Source organism: Indicator indicator, chromosome 3, assembly GCF_027791375.1.
Source record: "Indicator indicator isolate 239-I01 chromosome 3, UM_Iind_1.1, whole genome shotgun sequence".
NCBI lineage: Eukaryota > Metazoa > Chordata > Aves > Piciformes > Indicatoridae > Indicator > Indicator indicator.
This window is the reverse complement of record NC_072012.1, coordinates 45863549-45889658: the sequence shown is the minus strand read 5'-3', so window position 1 is coordinate 45889658 and position 26110 is coordinate 45863549. Positions and strand designations below refer to the sequence as shown.

Sequence of the window (26110 nt, the reverse complement as noted above, 5' to 3'; positions counted from 1 at the left end):
GCTTTGCCATTTCACCTCTGCTCTTGCCTGCACGCAGCTTTTCCCTTGCAGGATTATTCCTTGGTGTGGACTACCTCTTTCTACAGTAGTTCCAATGCACTGTTCTTCCTTGTACTCAAATGCCACAGCTCTGGGCAGTACTTGGGTTCTACCACAGAGGGTAAGAATCACAGAATTGTCAGGGTTGGAAGGGACCTCAAGGATCATCTAGTTCCAACGCCCCCCCCCCCCCCGCAGGGACATTTTCCACTAGATCAGGTTGTCCAGAGCCACATCTAGCCTGGCCTTAAACAATTATTCCTAGGTTTGGCAAAAATGCCACTGACTTCAGGTAGTATAGGACTTGGGCTCAGTGTTTCCTTCTTAGCTCTTGAGGGTGCTGAGTGTGCAACCCCAGAAATTCTTCATCTCAGAGCTGTTTCCCCTCCCTCCTCCCTTTGCTGCCTCACCAATAAAGGATCATTCTTTGATCCTGGAAGTGGATGGAATGGTAACTGATCTTGTAAGTACGCTTTTGGTCACTCTCCTGTTCAGCCCACTCTACTCAAACCATGCAAGAAAACTTCCTATTACCAGAGAAGTATTTTGTTGGTACTTCTAAACAAACATTGAGTACTTTAAATATTTTTAAATACCCAGTATTTAAATACTGTTGTACCACACTGCTACTGTTGATGTATTCCAGTGCATTGTAAGGTACAGAAAGATATGGAGATGCTGGTACATGTCCAGAGAAGGGTCATGAGGATGATCAGAGGGCTGGAGCTCCTCTCCTGTGAGGACAGGCTGAGAGAGTTGGGGTTGTTCAGTTTGGAGAACAGAAGGCTTCAAGAAGACCTTATTGTGGCCTTCCAGTATCTGAAGGAGGCTACAAGAAAGCTGGTGAGGGACTTTTTAGGGTGTCAGGTAGTGATAGGACCAGGGGAATGGATCCAAGCTAGAGGAGGGGAAATTTAGATTAGACATTAGGAGGAAGTTTTTCACCATGTGGGTGGTGAGACACTGAAACAGGTTGCCCAGGGAGGTGGTAGAAGCTTCATCCCTGGAGGTTTTTTAAAGCCAGGCTGGATGTGGCTCTGGGCAACTTGATCTACTGTGAGGTGTCCCTGCCCATGGCAGGGGGGTTGGAACTGGATGATCCTTGAGGTCCCTTCCAACCCTGACAATTCTCTGATTCTGTGATTTGTGATTTCACCAGGACATGCACTATACAAAGGTGCTCGTTGTTGCCTGAAATTCTTCCTCTTTTTGTTTTTATTGGCTCTGAAATGAGCTTTGCAATAAAATCAGCACAATATTTCAGCTGTGCTCTGTGCAGTTTACAGCCAGCAGGTTTAGCTTGCTGTGTGTGGTGGTGTGTGACCCCTGACCTGCCCTGCCTTTTCTCCCTAGCCTTTCACACCATGGTTAGTCTGATGGCAGCTGTTTACTTCTTCTGACACTGTGTTTCACAAGACAATTTGCTGTGTTCTTGCTACCTTAGTTGTTTTTTCTTTCACAAGCTGAATCTCATTATGGAGAAGAGAAGGTTAAAGGGAAACCTTATTGCTCTCTACAACTCCCTGAAAGGAGGCTGGAGTGAGGCTGGGGTTGGTCTCTTCTCCCAAGTAATGAGCAATAGGATGAGAGGAAATGGGTTTAAGTTGTGCCAGGGGAGGTTTAGGTTGGACATGAGGCAAAAATGCTTTACTGAGAGAATGGTGAGGGGTTGAAAGTGGATGCTCAGTGTGGTGGTGGGAATCACCATCCCTGGAGGTATTCAAGAAGCTGTAGCTGTGGTGCTACAGCTGAGTGGTCATGGTAGTTGGTTTGTGGTTGGACTTGATTTTGGACATCTTGTCCAACCTTTATGATTCTCTGTAATTTTGTTGTTGTTTCTAGACCTATTGCTGCCTGAGGTTTTCTATTTTTCTCTTGCCTGGTTTTCTATAACATTTCCAGGAAAGCATGATCTGTATCTTCTCTGAAAATACTTTTGTCTTCCCTTTACAAGTGTTCATGACAAAAGAAAAAGTCAAACTGATTTCTTTCTTTCTAAACAAACAACTTATTCTGATGCTGGCCTTCATCTTTTTATTTCTGCTTCCCTGCTCCAACCTCTCCCCGTCCAAACAAGAAAAGAAGAAACAAATACCAAAATAACTTAAACAAAAGCAAAGACAAAACAAAAACCCAAACCAAACCAACAAAACATGCCACCAACCAACAATAACAAAGAAACCCTCCAAACAAACCAACAAACACAACAAAAACAACCAGGAAAAGGTTCTGAAAGTCTAGAAGATGCAAAAGTATTTTAGCACAAGGAAGCACACCTTGGTTTATGCATCAGGAAGAAAAAAGTCTGATTAATTGCAAGGGGACTGACCTATTGGAGAGCAGCACAGGGGAAAGGGACCTGGGGGTCTTGGTGGATGGAAGGATGACCATGAGCCAGCAATGTGCTCGTGTGGCCAAGAAGGCCAATGCCATTCTGGGGTGGATTAGAAGGGCTGTGGTTAGTAGGTCAAGAGAAGTTCTCCTCCCCCTCTACTCTGCCCTGGTGAGGCCACATCTGGAATATTGTGTCCAGTTCCAGGCCCCTCAGTTCAAGAAGGACCTCAGGGAACTGCTTGAAATTTTCTGTTGGTGTTCCAGGACCAGGAATGTGATTCAAGCTTCCCTGACTGGGAGTGTTCTGTAAAGAGGAGTTTCAGTGGCCAGCTGAAGCTCAATTTGTTTAGCTCCACATAAGTGTAAGATCAATCTTATCTTAATCTGGTTTATGACTCATTAAACTCTCTTAGTGACTCCATCTGAGCAATCTTAGCTGTCAGTCAAGCAGGAGCACAAGCAGAAGCAACTTGAAATGGTGTGTTTGGAAAGAAGAGCTCAGTGCAGAACCAAAGACAAACGCCAGCCAGCTGCAGAACCCTGAGGTCTTCTTAAGCTCCCAATGGCACCTTGGAAGAGACCCCATAAAGTTGTGCTGTTAGTCATCAATGCAGGGTTTGTGTATTATCTTGTGCACCTATTGCAAGAGCAAAGAAAGGGAAGGATTACTTCCTTGGGAATTAATGATGGACGTCTGAACCAAAAAATGAACATCCTTCAGAGACTGGACCACTTGGACTGGAAATTTCATAATCTCTGTGAGTATAATGCCAGGCTGCTTAACTATTTGAGGATTAGGTGTCTAGATTTCCTGATGGGGAAAAAAAATAATGGGGAGCAGTGGGTTGCCCTGAACATTTTTGATAGATTTCTTTAATTTTGGGTTTGTTTTCTTCTTGTAATCCTGAAGAAGATCATCATAGAATCATAGACTGGCTTAGGTTGGAAGGGATCTCAGAGGTCATCTACTCCAACCTCCCTGCCATGGGCAGGGATGGCTCTCAACTAGACTTGGCCTCATCCAGCCTGGCCTTCAACACTCCCAGGCAAGAGGCATCCACAGCCTCCATGGACAGCCTGTTCCAGAGTCTCACCACCCTTGTACTGAAGAACTTCTTCCTAAAATGCAGTCTAATCCTACTCTCCCTCAGCTTCAAACCTTTTCCCCTTGTCCTATTGTTAGACACCCTTATGAAAAGTCCCTCTCCAGCCTTCCTCTAGGGTCCCTTCAGGTACTGGAAACCAGCTCTAAGGTCCCCCCAGAGTCTTCTCTTCTCAAGGCTGAACACCCCCAGCTCCCTCAGCCTATCTTCAGAGCAGAAGTGCTCCAGCCATTGGATTATCTTTGTGGCCCTCCTCTGGACTCACTCCAACAGCTCTGTGTCTTTCTTCTGATGGGGACACCAGAACTGGGCAGCCTGTTCCAGTGCTCTGTCACCCTCTCTGCAAAGAAGTTTCTCCTCATGTTGAGGTGAAATCTTCTATGTTTAAGCTTGAACCCATTGCTCCTTGTCTTATCACTGTGAACCACCCAAAAGAGCCTGGCCCCCTCCACTTGACACCCACCCCTCAGCTATTGATAGACATTGATCAGATCCCCTCTCAGCCTTCTCTTCTCCAGACTAAACAGCCCCAGGGCTCTCAGTCTCTCTTCACAGGGAGATGCTCAAGTCCCCTAATCATCCTCGTGGCTCTCCCTTGGATTTTCTCCAGCAGACAGATTCTCTGTCTCCTTTGAACTGGTGAGCCCAGAACTGGACACAGTACTGCACCTTGAACTTGGTGATAAATATTCCCCATTCAGCTTGGTGAGGTTTGACAGCCCCTATCCCAAGCACCAGTATCCCATAACGTCACTGCTGTTGGTGGCAGTGTCTTCACTGGCACCTCTTCTCATGAACTGGGGACACACACACACATATTTTTGGAGGATATTTTAGAGCCATTTGAGAGAAAGCTGAGCACTTCAATACTTACTCACAGAATTGCCTCACAGTTGAGATTGCAAGGCAGTGGTCTAGTCTACTAATTCCCCTCCTAGAAGCCTTCTCACCTAGAGCAAGTTGTCCAGGACATCATCCACTTGGGGCTTGAATATCTGCAAGGATGGGGAGTTAACAACCTATCTGCTTTTAAAATAATCATAATGATGATTTTTAAAAGATCTTATGTTTAAATGGAATTCCCTCTGTTTCAGTTTGTGCCCCCTGCCTCTTCGTCCTTTCACTGGACACCAGGAGGAAGCTCTTCCCCTGTCTTTTTTTAGTCCTTGTAATGAAATATTAATACACATCAATCTGTGCAAGGGGAAGTTTAGGCTTGATCTGAGAAAGAAGAGAGATTGTCCATTGGAATGTGCTGCCCAGGGTGGTGGTGGAGTTACCATCCCTGGAGGTGTTCAAGCAAAGCCTGGCTGAGGCACTAAGTGCCATGGTCTGGTTGATTAGATAGGGTTGGGTGATCAGTTGGACTTGATGACCTTGGAGGTCTCTTCCAACCTGGTTGATTCTGTGATTCTGTAACATGCCCTTCCCATCCCCAAACCTTCTCAGGCTTTCTCAGCTTCTCCTTGTCTACAACAGATGCTGCACCCTCACAATCACCTTGGTGGCTCTTTATAGGACTTGCTCTAGCATGTCCATGTTTCTCTTCTACTGAGGAGCCTGGAAGTGGACACAGTACTCCAGGTGTGGCCTCACCAGTGCTGACTAGAAAGGAAGCTTCCCCTCCTCCTTCACCCTGCTGCAGAGCACTGGTTTATTGTATTTACCTTCAAAAATATGTCCTGAACCACCTCAGACCATCTGTGCTTTTTTTCCCCCCCTCCTTTCTTTTTAATTGCAAACCTAATAAATCCTTGAAGAGGTTGGGGTTCACCCTCTTTGACCCTGAGCAGAAGTCAAAAGCTTCCAGTAAGCTTATTAAAGGGCAAAGGGTTCATGGACTGTATTTACCTGCAAGTTAAAGAATGTTATCACCAACCTGATTTGGGTGGGAATTCCCTTTTGGCTCATTAATTCATTCATGTAGTTCAAGTGTAACATCAAGGAAATTATTTGAGCTTCATTTAACAATCTGTGCCTTGCCTCTACACCCAGATTTCACTGCTGATACCAGTGTGGTGTCCCTTGGTCCGTGTTTATGTAATTGAGAGCAGAATCTGATGCAGGGTGTGGTGAAATATAATATTTCAAAACTATTCTTGTGGAGGAGGAAGAGTCTGAAGCTACTCATGTGAATATCAGTCTAGCTGTAACTCAGGAAGTCCAATAAGAAAAATCTTGGAGTCCTGATGGATAGCAAGTTCTGCATGGGACAGCAATGTGCCCTTGTGGCCAAGAGAGCCAATGGGATCCTGGGGTGCAGCAAGAAAAGCGTCCAGCAGGTCTAGGGAAGCTCTTCTCCCCCTCTATTCTGCCCTGATGAGACCACACCTGCAATCCTGTGTCCAGTTTTGGGCTCCCCAGTTCAAGAGAGACAGAGACCTGCTGGAGAGAATCCAACAGAGAGCCGTGAGGATGATTAAGGGATTTGAGCATCTCCCCTGTGAAGAGAGACTGAGAGCCCTGGGGCTGTTTAGTCTGGAGAAGAGAAGGCTGAGAGGGGATCTGATCAATGTCTATCAATAGCTGAGGGGTGGGTGTCCAGTGGAGGGGGCCAGGCTCTTTTGGGTGGTGCACAGGGATAGGACAAGGAACAATGGGTACCAGCTAGAACACAGAAGGTTCCACCTCAACATGAGGAGACATTCCTTTATAGTCAGGGTGATAGAGCACCACAGGAACAGGCTGCCCAGAGAAGTTGTGGTGTTTCCTTCTCTGGAGACTTTCAAAACCAGGCTGGATGCATTCCTGTGTGACCTGCCCTAGGTGATCCTGCTCTGGCAGCGGGGGTTGGACCTGATGATCTCTGGAGGTCCCTTCCAACTCCTAAAATTCCCTTAGTCTGTGCATTTGGCTCACCTACGACGATGGCTTTGCTGTTGTAATCAATCCTCTTCTATTTTCAACCAGCTAAATCAGTGGAGGCATTCCATGAGAACATAAACCAGCTGGAACGGGACCTGAAGCTGCAAGCCAGCTCCAAGGCTGAAGCACACAAAGCTGCTGACAGGAAGGGGAAAAGGAAGACTGGGCACCGTTTGCTCTACCCAGACTCATTCCTCTTCAGACACTGGGGTGCAGATTTAAGTGAGGAGGAGCAAACCCTTGCACAGAATCTGTTCTTGAATTATGGGTATAATGTTTATCTCAGTGACCAGCTGCCTCTGGATCGACCTCTCAACGACACCAGATCTCCCAGGTGCAGTATGAGCTCTCTCTAGGTTCACAAGGAAATATGACACTCAAGGGAAGGAGATCTGCATTGAATCCCAGAATCCCAGAAACATCCAGGCTGGAAAAGACCCTCAGGGTCACCAAGTCCAACTGATTGCTTTGGACTGAGTGGAAATCAGTCTGTTAACAGAACTCAGTTTGTGCTTTGTTTGCTTAGGGATTTATTTTCTTAGCATTTTCTTCCAGATCTTGCTCAGACTTATAATACTGCAAGAAATATGGAAAGAAGTTGTGGTGTAGAGAGGACACCTAGGAACAAAGAATATAATGTTGTTATAATTGACATAGGAGTTTTAACTGCTAGCAAAAGGGGAAAACTAACCACAGGATCACAGGATGTTAGGGATTGGAAGGGACCTCCAGAGATCATCCAGTCCAACCCCCCTGCCAGAGCAGGACCATAGAATCCAGCACAGGTCACACAGGAACACATCCAGGTGGGTCTTGAAAGTCTCCAGAGAAGGAGACTCCACAACCTCTCTGGGCAGCCTGTTCCAGTGCTCTGTCACCCTCACAGTGAAGAAGTTCCTCCTCATGTTGAGGTGAAACCTCCTGTGCTGTAGTTTATATCCATTGCCCCTTGTCCTGTCACAGGGTGCAACTGAGCAGAGCCTGTCCCCTCCTTGAGGAGCCCTCAGCTCCTCAAGATATTTATAGCCATTGATTAAATCCCCACTCAGTCTTCTCTTCTCCAGACTAAACACCCCCAGGTCTCTCAGCCTCTCCTCATAGGGCAGTGCTCCAGTCCCTTCAGCATCCTGGTAGCTCTCCATTGGATTCTCTTGAGTAGATCCCTGTTGCACTTACTGCTTCCAAAAAGATGACAGAAATTCCAATCCTATGGATGAACCTTGCTGAAAACAGGGGACAGGCTGAGAGAGTTGGGACTGTTCAGCCTGGAGAAGTGGAAGTTCAGAGTGGAAAGCTCAGAGTATGCTCTCTACAACTACCTGAAGGGAGGTTGTAGCCAGGTGGGGGTTGGTCTCTTCTCCCAGGCAACCAGCACCAGAACAAGAGGACACAGTCTCAAGCTGCACCAGGGGAAGTTTAGGCTTGAGGTGAGGAGAAAATTCTTCACAGAAAGAGTGATCTGCCATGGGAATGTGCTGCCCAGGGAGGTGGTGGAGTCACCCTGTGTTCAAAAAAGGATTGGACATGGCACTTGAAGCCATGGTTTAGTTAGGCATGAGGTGCTGGGTGATAGGTTGGACCTGATGATCTCTGAGGTATTTTTCAACCTTGTTGATTCTATGATTCTATTATATGAACTGAGAAAACAGAAGTGGCCCTAAGTCCTCTGAGGTTTGACAGGGCTCTGGGCAACCTGATCTGGTTGAAGATGTCCCTGCTTGCCCAGGGTGGGTTGGACTGGATGACCTTTAGAGGTCCCTGCCAACCCAAACCATTCTGTGATCCTGTGAAATAAGGAAGTTTCCTTCCTCCCCCTCCCCTTATCCTGATTTCCACTTTTTGTTTGAAGTCCAACATTCTCTTTCTTGCTCTCCGGCTTTCTTTAGACCCTGTGCTAGAGCTGTTTGTTTTCCATTCCAGCTGCAAAAGGAAAACCTATCCAAAAGACCTTCCAACACTGAGTGTTGTCCTTATATTCATGAATGAAGCACTGTCAATCATCTTACGGGCAGTCACCAGTGTAATTAACAGGACACCTTCTCATCTGTTGAAAGAAATCATCCTGGTAGATGATTACAGCTCCAATGGTAAGTGGCAGGAGCCTTGCTAATTTGTGCCACTATTGTGTTAGCTGACTGCTGTGTTAGTCACTAGTGGTGTCCCCCAGGGATCACTCCTGGGCCCTATCCTGCTCAGTATCTTTATTGATGATCTGGAGGAGGGGATTGAGTCCATCATCAGTAAGTTTGCAGATTACACCAATCTAGGGGCAGGTGTTCATCTGTTAGAGGGTAGGAGGGCTCTGCAGAGGGACCTTGACAGGCTGTCTGGATGGGCAGAGTCCAAGGGCATGAGATTTAACACATCTAAGTGCCAGGTTCTACATTTTGGCCACAACAACCCCATGCAGTGCTACAGGCTGGGGACAGAGTAGCTGGAGAGCAGCCAGGCAGAGAGGGACCTGGGGGTACTGATTGATAGTAGGCTGAACATGAGCCAGCAGTGTGCCCAGGTGGCCAAGAGAGCCAATGGCATCCTGGCCTGCATCAGGCATAGTGTGGCCAGCAGGAGCAGGGAGGTCATTGTACCCCTGTACACAGCACTGGTCAGGGCACACCTTGAGTACTGTGTCCAGTTCTGGCTCCTCAGTTCAAGAAAGATGTTGAGATGCTGGAATGTGTCCATAAAAAGTCAACAAAGCTGGTGAGGGGTCTGGAGCACAGCCTTATGAGGAGAGACTGAGGAAGCTGGGGGTGTTTAGCCTGGAGAAGAGGAGGCTCAGGGGAGACCTCATTGCTGTCTACAACTACCTGAAGGGAGGTTGTAGCCAGGTGGGGGTTGGTCTCTTCTCCCAGGCAACCAGCACCAGAACAAGAGGACACAGTCTCAAGCTGTGCTAGGGGAGGCTTATGCTGGATGTTAGGAAGTTCTTCAAAGAAAGAAAGATTGACTATTGGAATGTGCTGCCCAGGGAGGTGGTGGAGTCACCGTCCCTGGAAATGTTTAAATAATCCTGGATGGGGCACTTAGTGCCATGGTTTAGTTGATTAGATGGTGTTGGGTAGTAGTTTGGACTTGATGACCTCAAAGGTCTTTTCCAACCTGGTTAATTCTGTGATTCTGTGACTGTTGGTGGCCTTCCGAATGCACACAGAGTAGTAGACTGCTCGAAGTTGAGCAAACCGAGAGCAGAAAATACCCTGTGATCATCATGACCTGGGAAACTGCAGATGCTAAGGAACAGGAGGATGCTCTGTGAGTATTTGGAAAGGTTAAAAGTTGAATCTATCAATATCTGTGTCAAGTGGAGGGGGCCAGGCTCTTTTTGGTGGTTCACAGTGATAAGGAACAGTGGGTTCAAACTAGAACATAGATTTCAGCCCAACATGAGGAGAAACTTCTTTCCAGTGAGGGTGACAGAGCCCTGGAACAGGCTGCCCAGGGGGGTTGTGGAGTCTCCTTCTCTGGAGACTTTCCAACCCCACCTGGATGCATTCCTGTGCAGACTACCCTAAGTGATCCTGCTCTGGCAGGGGGGTTGGACTCGATGACCTCTGGAAGTCCCTTCCAACCTCTAACATTCTGTGATTCTGTGACTCTGTGAAATGGGAGAGTATTTGTCATCAAGCACAGTCCCAAAGGAGGAGTATGCTAAGGAAACAATCTCTGTAGGTATCTGAAAGAACTCCTTGAAGAGTGGTGCCTTAGGCTGTAGGAAATGCAGTCAGTACATTGCTGCTCTTCAAACTGAGCTGAAGGAAACATTGTAAAATCATCTCTGTGAAACAATCATGGCATTTCATCTCTTCAGGGCTCCTTGGCTGGGTTTAATTTTCTTTTCCATATGGTAGAAGGTGCACATAGAAATTCCTGCACTAAGGCAACTAATTGATTGCTACACATGAAGCATCTGAATCACAGAATGTTAGGGGCTGGAAGGGACCTCAAAAGATCATCCAGTCCAACCCCCCTGCCAGAGCAGGATTAGTTTCTACACACTGCTGTATTTGGGTACAGTTTAGAAGCAGTGCAATAGCACTGTTTGTAAATGAGGTTTAGGTACTAATTGAACTCCTGGAATGGAAGCTGGTGTGAAAATGAAGTCTCCTCATGCATACCTGAATAATTCTACTGAGAGAATCTAAAAAGCTGTTGGCTATAAGATCTTTTCAATTTCTTACCATGGGCAGGTTGGGCTAGACGACCTTTGGGAGGTACCTTCCAACCCAAACCATTCCATGATTCTTTTTTTTTTTTAATCCTTAAACTGTGTGGGGCTGTTACAGATGATCTGAAAGGACCTTTGGAAATGCACATCCAAAATTACAATGCAAAACATCCTGGACTGATAAAGATCATCAGACATCAGAAAAGAGAAGGCCTCACTCAAGCTCGTATTTCAGGCTGGGAGGCATCAACGGCAGATGTTGTTGCAATTTTGGATGCCCACATTGAAGTCAACACAGCATGGTAAGACTATGGAGACTAGGGGGAGGCTTCTGGAGTGGGAAGAGGGAGGTGGACGTGCAACCAGTGACACAATAAGAGGACACAGTCTCAAGCTGTGCCAGAGGAAATTTAGGCTGGAGGTGAGGAGAAAGTTCTTCACAGAAAGAGTAATTGGCCACTGGAATGTGCTGCCCAGGGAGGTGGTGGAGTCACCATCCCTGGAGGTGTTCAGAAAAAGATTGGACGTGGCACTTGGTGACATGGTTTAGCTGTCAGGAGGTGTTAGGTATTAGGTAATAGGTTGGACTTGCTGATCTCTGAGGTCTTTTCCAACCTGGTTGATTCTGTGTGATTCTGTGATCCTTGAATATCTTCTCCGGGCCTTCTTCCATCATAGATGCTCACTGATAGGTCACATAATTTCCCTCATACAGCAGCCACATCATCATAGCACAGGGGAAAGACAATGACTGATCAGTCTCAGGGCTTACAGCACCCCTCCTTCCTTCCCTTTTGCCTTCTTCTCTCTTCATGCAGATAGTAAAGACTCCTTGCAGCCTGTAGGAAACAGACCCAGGTAGCAATAACCCAAACAGTGACAAAATGCAGAAGCAGCCTAACAGAAGGGAGAATTGAGCCACGGCATTGGCAATTTAGGTTACTATCACTCCAAGACTGGCATAAAACTTTTGGCAGAAGGCTAAGCAGCTAACCTAGCTTTAGAAACAGGTACTCATGCTTAGCACTGTTCATGGGGTTCCCACTTTTTCAAGCTGACTGGACTTCATTTGTTGATTTCGGTAGGGCTGAACCGATTTTGTCTCGACTGAAAGAAGATCGCACCGTCATCATCTCACCAGTGTTTGACAAAATTGGGTTTGATGACTTTGGGCTTAATCAGTATTCAGTGGCTGCAGATGGATTTGACTGGGCTCTCTGGTGCCTTTATGAACCATTGCCAGCTGAATGGTATGCTCTGAAAGATGATACAGCCCCTGTCCGGTAAGTACCAACAGCATTCGGGAGGGAGCCAAGCTGCATGGTGACCAGTGTAGAGCTAGCAGAGGGAAGAGAAGGTTTCTTAGGTAGTGGGATCAATGCCTGCAAAAGCACTTTGCATCTAGATAGCTGATTTGGAAGTGTGGCTTCTTTAGCAGCTCTGTGGCAGGACTGTGTTACAGACCAGTGTGGCCAGTAGGTCGAGGGAGGTGATTCTTCCCCTCTGCACTGCTGTCGTGAAGCCCCACCTGGAGTACTGTGGCCAGTTCTGGAGCCTCTATTCCAGGAAAGATCTGGAAGTGCCTGGATGTGTCCAGAGAAGGGCCATGAGGATGATCAGAGGGCTGGAGCTCCTCTCCTATGAGGACAGACTGAGAGAGTTGAGGTTGTCTGTAGAAGAGAAGACTCCAAGGAGACCTTATTGTGGCCTTCCAGTATCTGAAGGGGGCTACAAGAAAGCTGGGAAGGGACTTTTTAGGGTGTCAGGTAGGGGCTAGGACTAGGGGGAATGGATCCAAGCTAGAGGAGGGGAGATTCAGATTAGATGTTAGGAAGAAGTTCTTCAGGATGAGGGTGGTGAGACACTGGCACAGGTTGCCCAGGGAGGTGGTGGAAGCCTCATCCCTGGAGGTTTTTAAGGCCAGGCTGGATGTGGCTCTGGGCAACCTGATCTAGTGGAAAGTGTCCCTGCCCATGGCAAAGGGGCTTGGAACTGGATGATCCTTGAGGTCCCTTCTAACCCTGACAATTCTGTGATTCTATGAATCTGCCCTGTGCTGATCCTAATGTCAGATTTTCATCCTGAAGTCACTGGGGGTTGGGGTTTTGTTTGTTTTACCCCTCTTAGTTAGGAGTATGGTAGCAATATTCTTGTCTACCCACGGTGAACTGTGGCCCTTCTCCATGCTTGCCTGACAGCAGGGAGTGAATTTCACATCTTTGCTGGAGGACTGCACCTCTGAGCTGTGAGGACTCAGATGGATTTCAGTTGTTCTTTCTTTGGAGCTGTTGGAGTGGCATATGATGACAGTGACCTTTCTCAACCCTTATCACTTGGGTATCACATAAAAGCAAGGAATAGACACGAACACAATACACACAGCTGTGATCTTCTTGGTTGCACCCTGTGGTGCAGGAAGTGGGGTAATGGATATAGACTATAGCACAGGAGGTTCCACCTCAGAATGAGGAGGAATTTCTTCACTGTGAGGGTCACAGAGCACTGGAACAGGCTCTCCAGAGAGGTGGTGGAGTCTCCTCTGGAGGCTTTCAAGCCCCATCTGGATGTGTTCCTGTGCAACCTGCACTAGATTCTATGGTCCTGCTCTGGCAGGGAGGTTGGACTCGATCTTCAGAGGTCTCTTCTGACCCCTAACATCCTGTGATCCCTGGAGTGATCCCCTGCTGTAAGGCTTAGGATCCAATATTTGTTCCTAATCCCACCCTTAACTGCCCAGACTGGTTTATGTATCCAACACAAGGTACTATGATACCAGCAGCCTTCTCAGGCTGAAGATACAAACCCATTCATTTCCTTGTTCTACAAGGATGTAAGTAAGGTGGTGTGTTCTGTCCCTTAGCTATCAACTGCCATCTGTCAGTGTTAGAGAAACTAACGAGATAAGATCCAGTCATCAGACTTTTCCTGCCCTCTCTTGTTTTGTTGTGTTTACGTGGCAAGATTTTGGTGCTGGGGGAGGCTGCCTGGTTGGCTTCTGTGAGGTGAGGGGCTGCCCCACTGTGTTGAACACAGTCTCTTCCAAAATGGACATGGAGCTGGCCAAAAGTGAGCCAGTCAGCAAGGCTGGTGATGCCTCTGCAGCAACTTCTTTAAAATAAGGTCAAAAAAAATGCTGTGTGGCAGCTGTGAGTGAGAGGAGCGAGGAAGAAACATGAGAGAAAAGTGCTGTGCAGACACTGAGGTCAATGGAGGAGTTGCTCCATGTGCCAGAGCAGAGAGTCCCCTGAAGTCCATGGAGAAGAGCATGGTGAAGTGAGTTGTCCTACTGCGGTGTGTGGAGGACCACACTGGGATAGATATCCACATGGCAGCCCCTGGAGGACCCCATATTGGAGCAGGTGGATATGCCCTGAAGGAAGGAGCAACCTGTGGAGAGTCCACACTGGAGCAGGCTCCTAGCAGGAGATGCAGCCTGTAGAGGAATGCTCAGGCAGGAGCTGCTCTTCTGGCAAGCACTGCAGCCTGTGTGAGACCCAGAGTGGAGCAGACGTATCCTGAGCAACTGTACCCTGTGGAAAAAGAGCCATACTGGAGCAGTACTTGAAGAACTGCAGGCCATGGGAAGGACACAAGTTGGAACAGCTCATGAAGGATTATCCCACATGGGAGGAGCCCACGCTGGAGCAGAGAAAAAAGTGGGAGGAAGAAAGAGTGGCAGAGATCAAGTGGTATAAACTGACTAGAACTCCCATTTTCCATCCCCAAGGGTAAGGGGGAGGAGGAAAAAGAGTCAGGAGTGAAGCTAAACCTGGAAAGAAGAGGGATGGAAAGAAAGTGGGTTTGGTTTTGCCTCTCCAACTATCCTCTCTCTCTTCTTTTTTTTTTAATTGGCAATAAATTAAATTAGTATTCCCCAATTTGAATCTATTTCCTGGTGATGTCAACTGGTAAATGATTTCCTTATCCTTATCTCAACCTATGAGCCGCTTTGTTTTATCTTCCCCTGTCATGATAATAAGGGGGAATGAAGAAACTGCTTTATGGGCAGCTGGTGGCAGCCAGCCAAGGTTAACCCACCAGACTTACGTATATAAAAGGCTTTACAACTCACTGTGTAGATCCTGAGAAGGAAAAAAAAAAAAAAAAGTAAGGTGTTGTGTTTATCAGGTGAATTGGCAGGTGCCTTCACTTGCATCCTACTGCACCTGGTAACCAAGCACTGGAGATCACAGAATCATAGAATGGTCTGGGTTGGAAAGGACCTCCAAAGGTCATCTAGGCCAACCCCCCAGCAGTCAGCAGGGACATCCTCAACTAGATCAGGTTGCCCAGAGCCCTGTCAAGCCTCATTTTGAATATCTCCAGGGATGGGGCCCCAAGCACCTCCCTGACTGCACAGATACCTAGATAAAGAACTGTGGGTGACACTGACACCTGTAGGTATTAAAAACATTATATATAGTGGGTGTCAAGTGGAGGGGGCCAGGCTCTTTTGTGTGGTTCACAGTAATAAGCCAAGGAACAATGGAGACAAACTTGAACACAGAAGATTTCACCTCAACATGAGGAGAAACTTCTTTCCAGTGAGGGTGACAGAGCTCTGGTACAGGCTGCCCAGAGGGGTTGTGGAGTCTCCTTCTCTGGAGACTTTCCAAACCCACCTGGGTGCATTCCTGTGCAGACTACCCTAAGTGATGCTGCTCTGACAGGGGGGTTGGACCTGATGATCTCTGGAGGTCCCTTCCAACCTCTGATATACTGTGAGACTGTGGTAGTGAGCATTAACCATTTGGGCATGAGAATGGAATGAATGGAAGCCAAATGTAGGTTAAAGCATGTCCACCTCAACATGAAGAGGCACTTCTTTACAGTGAGGGTGACTGAACCCTGGAGCAGGCTGTCCAGAGAAGGTGTGGAGTCTCCTCCTCTGGAAACTTTCAAAACTTGTCTGGATGCATTCCTGTGTGACCTGCCCTAGGTGATCCTGCACTGGCATGGGGGTTGGACTGGTTGCCCTTTTGAGGTCCCTTTTAACCCCTAACATTCTGTGAGCTCTGTGATTCTGTGCCCACAGTTTTTAGAGCAGAGAAAACAGATGTGTGTTTGGTCATAGGGAAAGGGGGTATCAAGAGTATCAAATTCCCTTTCAGTTCTCCTTCCCCCACCTCTTGGTTGGATTCATCTACAGTGGAATTGGCCCTGTCAAACAGTGCTCTCATTTCTCTTTCAAAACCTCTATTGATAATGGTTGTACAATCCTCCTTGGCAAGAAGCTTTAGTGTTTCATTTTCCTTATAATATTATATATTATTATATTATAATATAATAATATATTATAATATTAGGGAAAAATTCCATAATGCCCAACACAATCCTTCCTTGCTACAGTTTAATCTGATTTCTTTCTTCGTGGTTTAAACACGTGAAAATTCTGGTTATATCTCTCAAAACCAGATTTAATTCTTTTAAAATACTGTATCACACTTTTTTTCTTTTAGACCACTGAGCAAGTTTATTTGCTGTCTGCTGGCTTCTTTCATGTTGTTCTGAATTGAATCTGTTACTTTCTTTTGGATACAACTGGAATTCTTCTGGAAGTTTTTGATGTGATGGGTGGCTCATTGATTTTATTTCCACCAGTGCTGCTTCTTTCTAACTTTCATTGTTTGATTCCACAGCAGCCCATCCATAATGGGGATACTTGCTGCAGATAGGAAATTCCTGGGAGAGATTGGTGTACTGGACAGTGGAATGCACATATATGGAGGAGAAAATGTGGAACTTGCTGTGAGGGTGAGCCTATTTTTTTTTTTTCACCTTGCTCTGAAAAACAGTGAAATTTGGGATGTGATTTATTTGAAAACACTCAGGCCACTGGTTACTCTCATAGGCCACAGTTATCCAAGAACCTCCTTAGGCCAAAGTTTCCCCAACCTCCACCAAACCAGGCCAAAAATCCTGGCCTCAAATGCTTCCCCACCCCACATACCTCCCTACTACTGCCCTCCCATACCAGGACTGAAATGACACAGAGAGAAATTCAGCCTTGCCCAGGCCACTAGCAGGCTGCTCAAGGTCAAAACCCTCCCCCCATACCAACGACAGATAAGGAACTGTGTTGGGAAAGGAGCAGGGAGAGGAGAAGGGGAAGAGGCAGCTTGTGCTGTCCCCTTATAAAGGCTAGATGCAGGCATTCTGGGAATGAAATAACAAATATTGCACTTTCTGGTTGTGATGGTTTGAACCTGTTTTTTTTTTTTTTTAATTTTTCTTCACCAAGTTCAAGCAGAGAAAGTGAAGGAATGTAAATAAGTCACTACTGGGTGTAAGAAAGCAAAATAATGATTGTTCTAAACACTTCCATTGGATAGATAAAAATGTTTAAGAACCACTACTCAAAACAAAGTTGGGGCAGTCTGAGTCATGGCTTTGCTGGGCTGTCTGGCTGCTGCTTCTTCTTTTCTGACTGAAGATAACACACTGACCTTGGCAAGCTAAGTCTAACAGCCTCTCCGCTTCTTAACTCTCTGCCTTCTGCCAGGGGGGGTCTGGGTCCTTCTGGTTGGAGAGGAGGCCCCTTGGGGAGGTCCTCTTTGGGGGGAAGCAAAGGGAGCTTGGTTGTGCTTTTCTGTTGATTGTATATATCTGTAGATGTTGTGAATTCTGTATATTTGTACATATTCATTGCATTTCATCACAGAGTGTAGATCTGCTTGTAAGTACAGCTTTCATTTGCTTTCCAGACTGAGCTAGCCTGGTTGTTGTCGGTGGGATGGGAGGAGGATTTCAGCTCTCACACTGATAGAGCAACTTTACCTCAAATTCTCTCTTCTTCACCCAGGCCTGGCAGTGTGGAGGTAAAGTAGAAGTGCTGCCCTGTTCAAGAATTGCTCATGTGGAGAGAGCTCACAAGCCTTACTTGATGGACCTGACCATAGCGATGAAGCGCAATGCCTTGCGTGTGGCCGAAGTCTGGATGGACGACTACAAGTACATGGTCTATGTTGCATGGAATCTTCCAGTTGAGGTAGCACTCTTTCCCTGGGTTTAGATTGGAATCCAAAGCCTCAGAGTGGTTCAAATATGAGCATGCAGGCACACAAAGAGACATGACGTGGTGTTGGAGAAGAGAAGGCTCTGAGGAGACCTTATTGTGGCCTTCCAGTATCTGAAAGGGGCTACAAGAAAGTTGGGGAGGGACTTTTTAGGGTGTTGGGTAGGGATAGGACTGGGGGGAATGGATCCAAGCTAGAGTAGGGGAGATTTAGGTTAGATGTTAGGAAGAAGTTCTTCCCCATGAGGGTGGTGAGACACTGGAACAGGTTGCTCAGGGAGGTGGTGGAAGCCTCATCCCTGGAGGTTTTTAAGGCCAGGCTGGATGTGCCAGGTGTGGGTTGGTCTCTTCTCCCAGGCAACCAGCAGCACAAAAAGAGGACACAGTCTCATGTTGTGCCAGGGGAGGTATAGGCTGGATATTAGGAGGAAGTTCTTCACAGAGAGAGAGATTGCACATTGGAATGGGCTGCCCAGGTAGATGGCGGAGTCGCCATCTCTGGAGATGTTCAAGAGAAGACTGAATGAGGCACTTGGTGACATGATCTGGTTGATTGGATAGGGCTGGGTGATAGGCTGGACTGGATGATCTTGGAGGTCTCTTCCAACCTGGTTGATTCTATGATTCTATGGCTCTGAGCAACCTGATCTAGTGTGAGGTGTCCCTGCCCATGGCAGGGGGGTTGGAACTGGATGATCCTTGAGGTCCCTTCCAACCCTGACAATTCTGTGATTCTGTGAATCTTGATTGTTCCAATGTGCAGTGAGCATCACAGTCAACAGATCATTGATCAAGCCAGGGCTGTTAACCACCTTTAGTTTTTCCTTTGAGCTAGGTGGTTTTTCTGTTTTGGTGTGGTTTTTCTTTTCTCAGCATGAAATAACAAAGCCATTTCTCATAGCCATATCTAACATTGGTTTTTTTTTTTTTTGTATTTCTGAAGTCATAACACGTTAACTTTCCAGTATTTTGCTTGTGCTTCTAGGCAAAACATATTTGGAAATTGTGAATTTTAAAAAATGAGCAGTTTGAGTTTGTTTGGGTTTTTTTAATGGAACTTTTACATATAGGAGGTTAAGGGGAGGCCTCATTGCTCTCTATAACTACCTGAAAGGACTTTGTGGAGAGGGTGGTGCTGGTCTCTTCTCACGTGTAATTAGTGATAGAACAAGAAGGAATGGCCTCACACTGCAAAAGTGTAGGTTTAGATTGGACATGAGGAATTTATTTTTTTTTCCCAGAAAGGATAGTGAGACACTGAAATAGGCTGCCCAGGGAGGTGGTGGAGTACTCAACCCTGGATGTGCTTAGAGGTCATTTAGATGTGGTGCTTGGGGATATGGTTTAGTGGTGAACCTTGTAGAGTAGGGTTAATGGTTGAACATAATGATCCCAGGGGTCTTTTCCAGCCTGAATGATTCCATGAACAGACAATATGAAGAAATGAGTCTCCATTTTCCCTAGTTTCTCAGGCCACCTTAAATGCTCTGAAATGAAATACGCTGTTCTTGCAGAACCATGGAATAGACTTTGGAGATGTATCTTCCAGAAAAGAGCTAAGGAAAAAACTGAACTGCAAAGGCTTTGACTGGTACATAAAAAACGTTTACCCAGGCTTAATCTTTCTTCCCAACATTGTTGGCTATGGAACAGTAAGTATTGAGTCTGTTTATTTGAAATATGGCACAACTCATTAGCTCTACTGGCATGGGAAAATCATTGTGAACACTGTTTTGCTGCTGCTGACATATTTGCCTAGAAACTCTAAAAAGGCTTCTCCATGCCTTTCTAGGCACTAGAGTTTTCTAGAGTCCCTCTAGAATTTCTAAACTGTATTTATTTACTTTGCCATGAGGGTGGTGGAGCACTGGAATGAGTTGCCCAGGGAAGTGGTTGAGGTTCCATCCCTGGAGATATTCAAGGTGAGGCTCAACAAAGCTTTGAGCAACCTGATCTAGTTGCAGATGTCCCTGTTGACTGCAGAGAGGTCGGACAGGATGGTCTTTGGAGGTCTCCTCCAACCCAAACCATTCTATGATTCTGTGAGAGCAGAAACATAGTTTGGGAAAGTGCATAACATGCATGCAACACTCCTCTCCTGCCCAAGAAGAATGAGTCAATACTTACTTGGAAGGACCTGAAATTTTCAATTTAATAGAATCATAGAGTCACAGAATTGTCAAGGTTGTAAGGGACCTCAAGAATCATCTAGTTCTAACCCCCATGCCATGGGCAGGGACACCTCACACTAGATCAGGTTGCTCAGAGCCACTCCAGCCTGGCCTTAAAAACTTCCAGGGATGAGGCTTCCACCACCTCCTTGGGCAACCTGTTCCAGTGTCTCACTACCCTCATGGGGAAGATTTTTTTCCTAACCGCCAACCTGAATCTAGTACAACATAATGTGGGAGATTAGCAGGATGATTTGGAAAGCATGCAGACCTGAATCAAGATAGCATGCAACACACTGCATTTGCAAAAGAGAGAGCTAATCATCCAGGCTGAAGTAGCTTCTTAGTCTAAGTAGGCATTTTCTAGACCTGAGCTTGGAGATCTTGCTGGATCAGGGCAGTGGTACTCACCTCTTCGGAGCTGCTTGATGACTTCTGACCTAGAGAACAGAAGACTGAGAGAGGATTTAATCAATGCCTATAAATATCTGAGGGCTGGGTGTCAAGAGGGAGGAGACACTCTCTGCTCACTTGCACCCTGGGATAGGACAAGGGGTAATGGATATAAACTACAGCACAGGAGGTTCCACCTCAACATGAGGAGGAACTTCTGCACTGTGAGGGTGACAGAGCACTGGAACAGGCTGCCCAGAGAGGTTGTGGAGTCTCCTTCTCTGGAGACTTTCAAGACCCACCTGGATGTGTTCCTGTGTGACCTGTGCTGGATTCTATGGTCCTGTTCTGGCAGGGGGGTTAGACTGGATGACCTTCAGAGGTCCCTTCCAACCCTCAACATCCTGTGATCCTGTGATGGTGCTACATGGGATGATGCCAAGGAGTCTTTGAAAGACCTTGAATCTGCTTTCAGTTTTTGCTGTGTTGAATCATTTCTACAAAGGTAATCTGAGATGGATTATCTAAGCCCATATCATGTCTTCCACTTCAGACTTCAATGCAGAGCTGTGAATGAAGTATCCTTGATCTCAGAACAGTTTGTGAAATTAGAGGTGAGGAGCTGAACAAAAGTATTGCTGTTCCTCATGGTAAATTTCCTATTTTGTTCTGCAGATGAGAAACACTTTGAAAGAAGACCTCTGTGTTGATCAAGGTGCTGTCCCTGGACACACACCAATTGTGTATCCCTGTCATGCATACTCCTCTCAGGTAGTGCAAGCAGCTGATCAGATCTTGCCATAGGAGTTGTTGCTAACTCTTCTTTCCAAACCTCCACAGGGCCATGAAGTAAGCACTTCAAAACTATGATCTCTGTGTTATCTAAAAGTGAATATAAACCTTTATTTCATTAAATTCTGCTCCCCAATGCAATGGGCAGCAGAGCAGGTTCTCGTGGAGGTCTAAGTGCATCTTAAAAAGGCTTTTGGTTTAGCCCTGCCAAAAGATTGAGACTTTATGTTGATGCTGATTGATCTTGTTGATTAACAGAAGATCAGTGGGATGAATGGGAGAGAGATGAAGTTCTTCCTTACACCTCAGTGCATATCCTCTCAGTAAGGGTTACCATCTGACTGCAAGCATCTTGTTTTTTACTTTTTAGTTTGGAAAGCAGGAAGATGTTTTCTAGGGTCCAATTCATCCCGATTTAATTACTGAGAGATCAGGCAGTGTTGGTGCTGTACAGCCAATATCTCTTAACATCAGTTTTGGAGGTGTCTTCTATCATCTTCTGATGTGATTTCCCTGGTATCTGTGTCACCTTCCCTTTCAGCTCATCTTTTATCAGACCTCTGGAGAAATGTTTGTAGGAGGTTTATATGCCCGAAGGAGCAATGTTGAGAGATGCCTAACAGACCCTGGGAATGGGGACCTACCAGTTCTAGAGAAATGTGACACAGCTGTGAATAAAGGCCTGAACATGCACTGGGATTTTAAGCAGGTAGGTGGATTCCTACCTCCCTGCACTTCAATAAGCACCCCCATGGGAGTGGCTGTGAATGGTGCTGCATCCAGTTGGTGTCCATGGACCACTGGTGTCCCCTCAGGGATCAGTACTGGGCCCAGTTCTATTCAACAGCTTTACTGATGACCTGGATGAGGGGATCCCATCTGCCATGAGTAAATTTATGGATGACACGAAGTTGGGAGGCAGTGTGGATCTCCTGGAGGGTAGGAGGATGCTGCAGAGGGACCTGGCCAGGCTGGAGCAATGGGCTGAGGCCAATGGTATGAGATTCAACAAGGGCAAGGGCAGGGTCTGGCACTTTGGCAACAACAACCCCATGCAGCACTACAGACTGGGGGATGAGTGGCTGGGGAGCAGCCTGGCAGGGAGGGACCTGGGAGTGCTGAGTGACAACAGCTGAGCATGAGCCAGCAGTGTGCCCAGGGGGCATGGAAGTCTGATGGCATCTTGGCTTGGATCAGGAATAGTGTGGCCAGCAGCACCAGGGATAGAATTCTGCCCTGTACTCAGCACTGGGGAGGCCTCACCTCCAGCACTGTGTGCAGCTCTGGGCACTCACTGCAAGAGAGATCTTGAGGGGCTGGAGCAGGTCCAGAGGAGAGCAATGAGAGTGGGGAAGGGACTGGAGGGGAAGTGATGAGGAGAGGCTGAGGGAGCTGGGGGTGTTCAGCCTGCAGAAGAGGAGACTCAGGGGGGACCTTAGCACACTCTACAAGTACCTGAAGGGAAGTTGTAGTCAGGTGGGGGTCAGGCTCTGCTCCCAGGCAACTTGGCACAGGACAAGAGGGCATGGCCTGAAGCTGTGCCAGGGGAGGGTTAGGTTGGATGTAAGGAAGCAGTTCCTGATGGAAAGGGGAATTAGAGACTGGGATGGACTGCCCAGGGAGGTGGTGGAGTCACCATCACTGGAGGTCTTTAAGGCAAGCTTGGCTGTGGCACTTGGTGGCATGGTTTAGCTGATGTGGTGGTGTTAGGTCACAAGCTGGACTTGATGATCTCAGAGGTCTTTCCCAGCTTCAATAATTCTGTGAGGGCTTACAGTGACAGGATGAGAGGGAAGGGATTGAAGTTGGAAGAGGGGAGGTTTTGACTGGAGATTAGGAAGAAATTCTTTACAACAAGGGTAAAGAGAGACTGGCACAGGTTGCCCAGGGAAGCTGTGAATGTCCCCTCCCTGGAGGCATTCAAGGCCAGGCTGGATGAGGCCTTGGGCAACCTGGGCTATTGGAAGGTGTCCCTGCCCATGGCAGGGGGGTTGGAACTGGATGATCTCCCAACCCAAGCCATTCTATAAACCTATGAGTGAATCTATGAATAGAGGAATTTAATTGGTGTAAAGGCAAGGCGTTTGGTGATATACCCCCCCAAAAAATGGTTACCAGAAATTCTACTAACATGGCATTTCCTTCACCTTTAGTCTGTTCTGCAAGCCCAGACTACAAAAAGGTGCAGGTATGTTTCTGGAAGGTTTAGACCCACCTTAAAAGTAAACCTGCATTTCCTTGTATGCAGCAGCATTATCAGAGTGAAACAACTGGCTGCCTGAAGGAGAAGGAGGAGATCCTGTTTGCTCTCCAGTCCACCTCATTTCCTGCCTGATGAGTTGACTCAACCACACCCCACCCCATTCACAAGAATCATTATTGAAATACTGATTTAGAAATGAGAGATGAATTTCCTTACCTGTTATTATCTCTTTTCTTTCAAAACAGAATAGAGAGAAGGGCAAAAAAGCTGGTGAGGGGTCTGGAGCACAGCCCTGTGAGGAGAGGCTGAGGGAGCTGGGGGTGTTTAGCCTGGAGAAGAGGAGGCTCAGGGGAGACCTCATTGCTCTCTGCAACTTCCTGAAGGGAGGTTGGAGCCAGGTGGGGGTTGGTCTCTTCTCCCAGGCAACCAGCACCAGAACAAGAGGACACAGTCCAAGTTGTGCAGGGGGAGGTTTAGGATTGATCTTAGAAAGAAGTTCTTCCCAGCAAGAGAGATTGGCCATGGGAATGTGCTGCCCAGGGAAGGAGTGGGGCTGACATCCCTGGAGGTGTTTAAGAAAAGCCTGGCTGAGGCACTTAGTGCCATGGTCTGGTTGATTAGATGGTGTTAGGTGATAGGTTGGACTTGATGATCTTGAAGGTCTTTTCCAGCCAGGTTAATTCTGTGATTTTGTGAGTGTTAAATTTACTAACAAGATTTTTTTTTTCCTTTGAACTACAAAAAAATCCCAAACTCACAAAACCCATGCAGCTCCCAAACTCCAAAAATCCAGACACAAAGCACACATCTATAAATGCCTGAGGGATGGGTGGCAAGATAGAATCATAGAATCAGTCAGGGTTGGAAGGGACCACAAGGATCATCCAGTTCCAACCCCCCTGCCATTGGCAGGGACACCTCACACTAGATCAGGCTGGCCAGAGCCTCATCCAGCCTGGCCTTAAACACCTCCAGGGATGGGGCCTCAACCACCTCCCTGGACAACCACTCTCATGGTGAAGAATTTCTTCCTTATGTCCAGTCTGATGGAGGTGCCAGGCTCTTTTTGGTGTTGCCCAGTGCTAGGGCAAGGAACAGTGGGTACAAGCTAGAACAGAAGGAGGTTCTATCTCAACACAAGGAGACACTTTATGGTGAGGGTGATGCAGCCCTGGAACAGGCTGCCCAGATCGGTTGTGGAGCTTCCTCCTCTGGAGACTTTCAAAACTTGCCTGGATGAGTTCCTGTGCAGCCTGCCCTGGGTGATCCTGCTCTGGCAGGTGGTTTGGACTCAGTTATCTCTGGAGGCCCCTTCTAACCCCTAGTTTTCTGCGATTTTTAACATGCCTTGGAGAGTTCCATCAGCTGTCATGCATCATTAGCTTAAGGAAAATGCAACCTCTTTTGTTCAGGTCTGTGACCTCCTGGTGATTTCTCAGACATACTTGTAGAGGCCAAGAGAACTGCATCCTGACCAAGTACTAACTTAATAAGCCCTTGCCTTCTCTTATGTTTCCCTTCCTTTTGTAGGGATCAGCCATAATCAACAGAAGCACTAAAAGATGCCTTGAAATCACAGCCCCCAACCCCTCTTCATACAGACTTGTGATGCAGACCTGCACAGGACAAAGGTGGCACATCCAACACACACTTAAGGGCTGGGGAAAGACAAAAGACCTGGAACAGAAGACACAGCCCCCAAAGCATTGACTGTAGGTCAGTTGCTGCACTCATAACACAGCACTGAAATGATTTCAAGAGCTGGTTTGCACAGGACTTTGCAATGTGATGTTGCTGGTGCATCACCCCCCCTGAACTCCCTCCATTAGGAGAGAGTTTGTCTTTGCTCTCTCTTATTACCACCAGAGAGAAGCAGTCACATCCAAGAGTGTTTCAAGCTGAGTTCCTTATGTTGTCCTTTTGGAAGTGCCTATTTCTGCTCCTAAAGGAAAGGCCAGGTCTCTAACTTTGACATATTGGTTTAGATAGGAAAATGCAGAAGAAACAGAAGTGGTTCTGGCTTCCTCTTGGACAAAGAGTTTCTCCCAGGCTGAACTAGACTATTTTTCTTGTCCTGTGTGATATGGATGATAGATAACTTCTTGTAAAGGCTTGCTCATGCTGCTGGGTGTGATGAAATACATGTTTGTTCTTCTGTCCTTATATTTTGCCTGACCATAATTCAGTTTCTTGGAAAAGTTTATTGGAGTCAGCCATGTGTCATGCTGAGGCAGGTTTATATTTACCTATTTGAAGCTGGTTTTTGCCAGACAGATGTCAGCCTGGGGCACCAGTACAGGTTAGGGGCTGCCAAGCTGGAAAGCAGCTCCATGCAAATAGACTTCAGAGTCCTAGTGGACAGCAAGTTCTGCATGGGAGAGCAACGTGCCCTTGTGGCCAAGAGAGCCAATGGGATCCTGGGGTGCAGCAAGAAAAGTGTGGCCAGCAGGGTCAGGGAGGTTCTTCTGCCCTTCTACTCTGCCCTGCTGAGACCACACCTGGAATACTGTGTCCACTTCTGGGCTCCCCAGTTCAAGAGAGACAGAGACCTGCTGGAGAGAGTCCAACAGAGAGCCACAAGGGTGATTAGGGGACTTGAGCATCTCCCCTGTGAAGAGAGACTGAGAGCCCTGGGGCTGTTTAGTCTGGAGAAGAGAAGACTGAGAGGGGATCTGATCAATGTCTATCAATATCTGAGGGGTGAGTGTCAAGTAGAGGGGGCCAGGTTCTTTTGGGTGACCAAAAGAACAATGAACAAAGAACAATGAAAACAGCATAGAAGGTTTCACTTCAACATGAGGAGAAACTTCTTTCCAGTGAGGGTGACAGAGCACTGGAACAGGCTGCCCAGGGGGGTTGTGGAGTCTCCTTCTCTGGAGACTTTCCAAACCCACCTGGATGTATTCCTGTGCAGACTCCCCTAAGTGATGCTGCTCTGGCAGGGGGGTTGGACCTGATGATCTCTGGAGGTCCCCTCCAACCTCTAATGTTCTGTGATACTGTGATGCTGTAAATGGTCCCTAATAT

At 47.0% G+C, this 26110-nt stretch overlaps 1 protein-coding gene across 1 annotated transcript; it reads left to right on the top strand.

The window, feature by feature from the left end:
* The first annotated feature begins 5312 nt into the window (after positions 1 to 5312).
* Positions 5313 to 24804, top strand: GALNT8 (polypeptide N-acetylgalactosaminyltransferase 8). Its single transcript, XM_054399997.1, has 11 exons — positions 5313 to 5319; positions 6387 to 6675; positions 8262 to 8428; positions 10628 to 10811; positions 11595 to 11792; positions 16149 to 16263; positions 17312 to 17497; positions 19039 to 19176; positions 20764 to 20859; positions 21422 to 21589; positions 24614 to 24804. The coding sequence occupies exons 1-11, from the start codon at positions 5313 to 5315 to the stop codon at positions 24791 to 24793; spliced, it is 1728 nt and encodes a 575-aa protein (XP_054255972.1). The 3' UTR covers positions 24794 to 24804.
* Positions 24805 to 26110: the final 1306 nt, after the last annotated feature.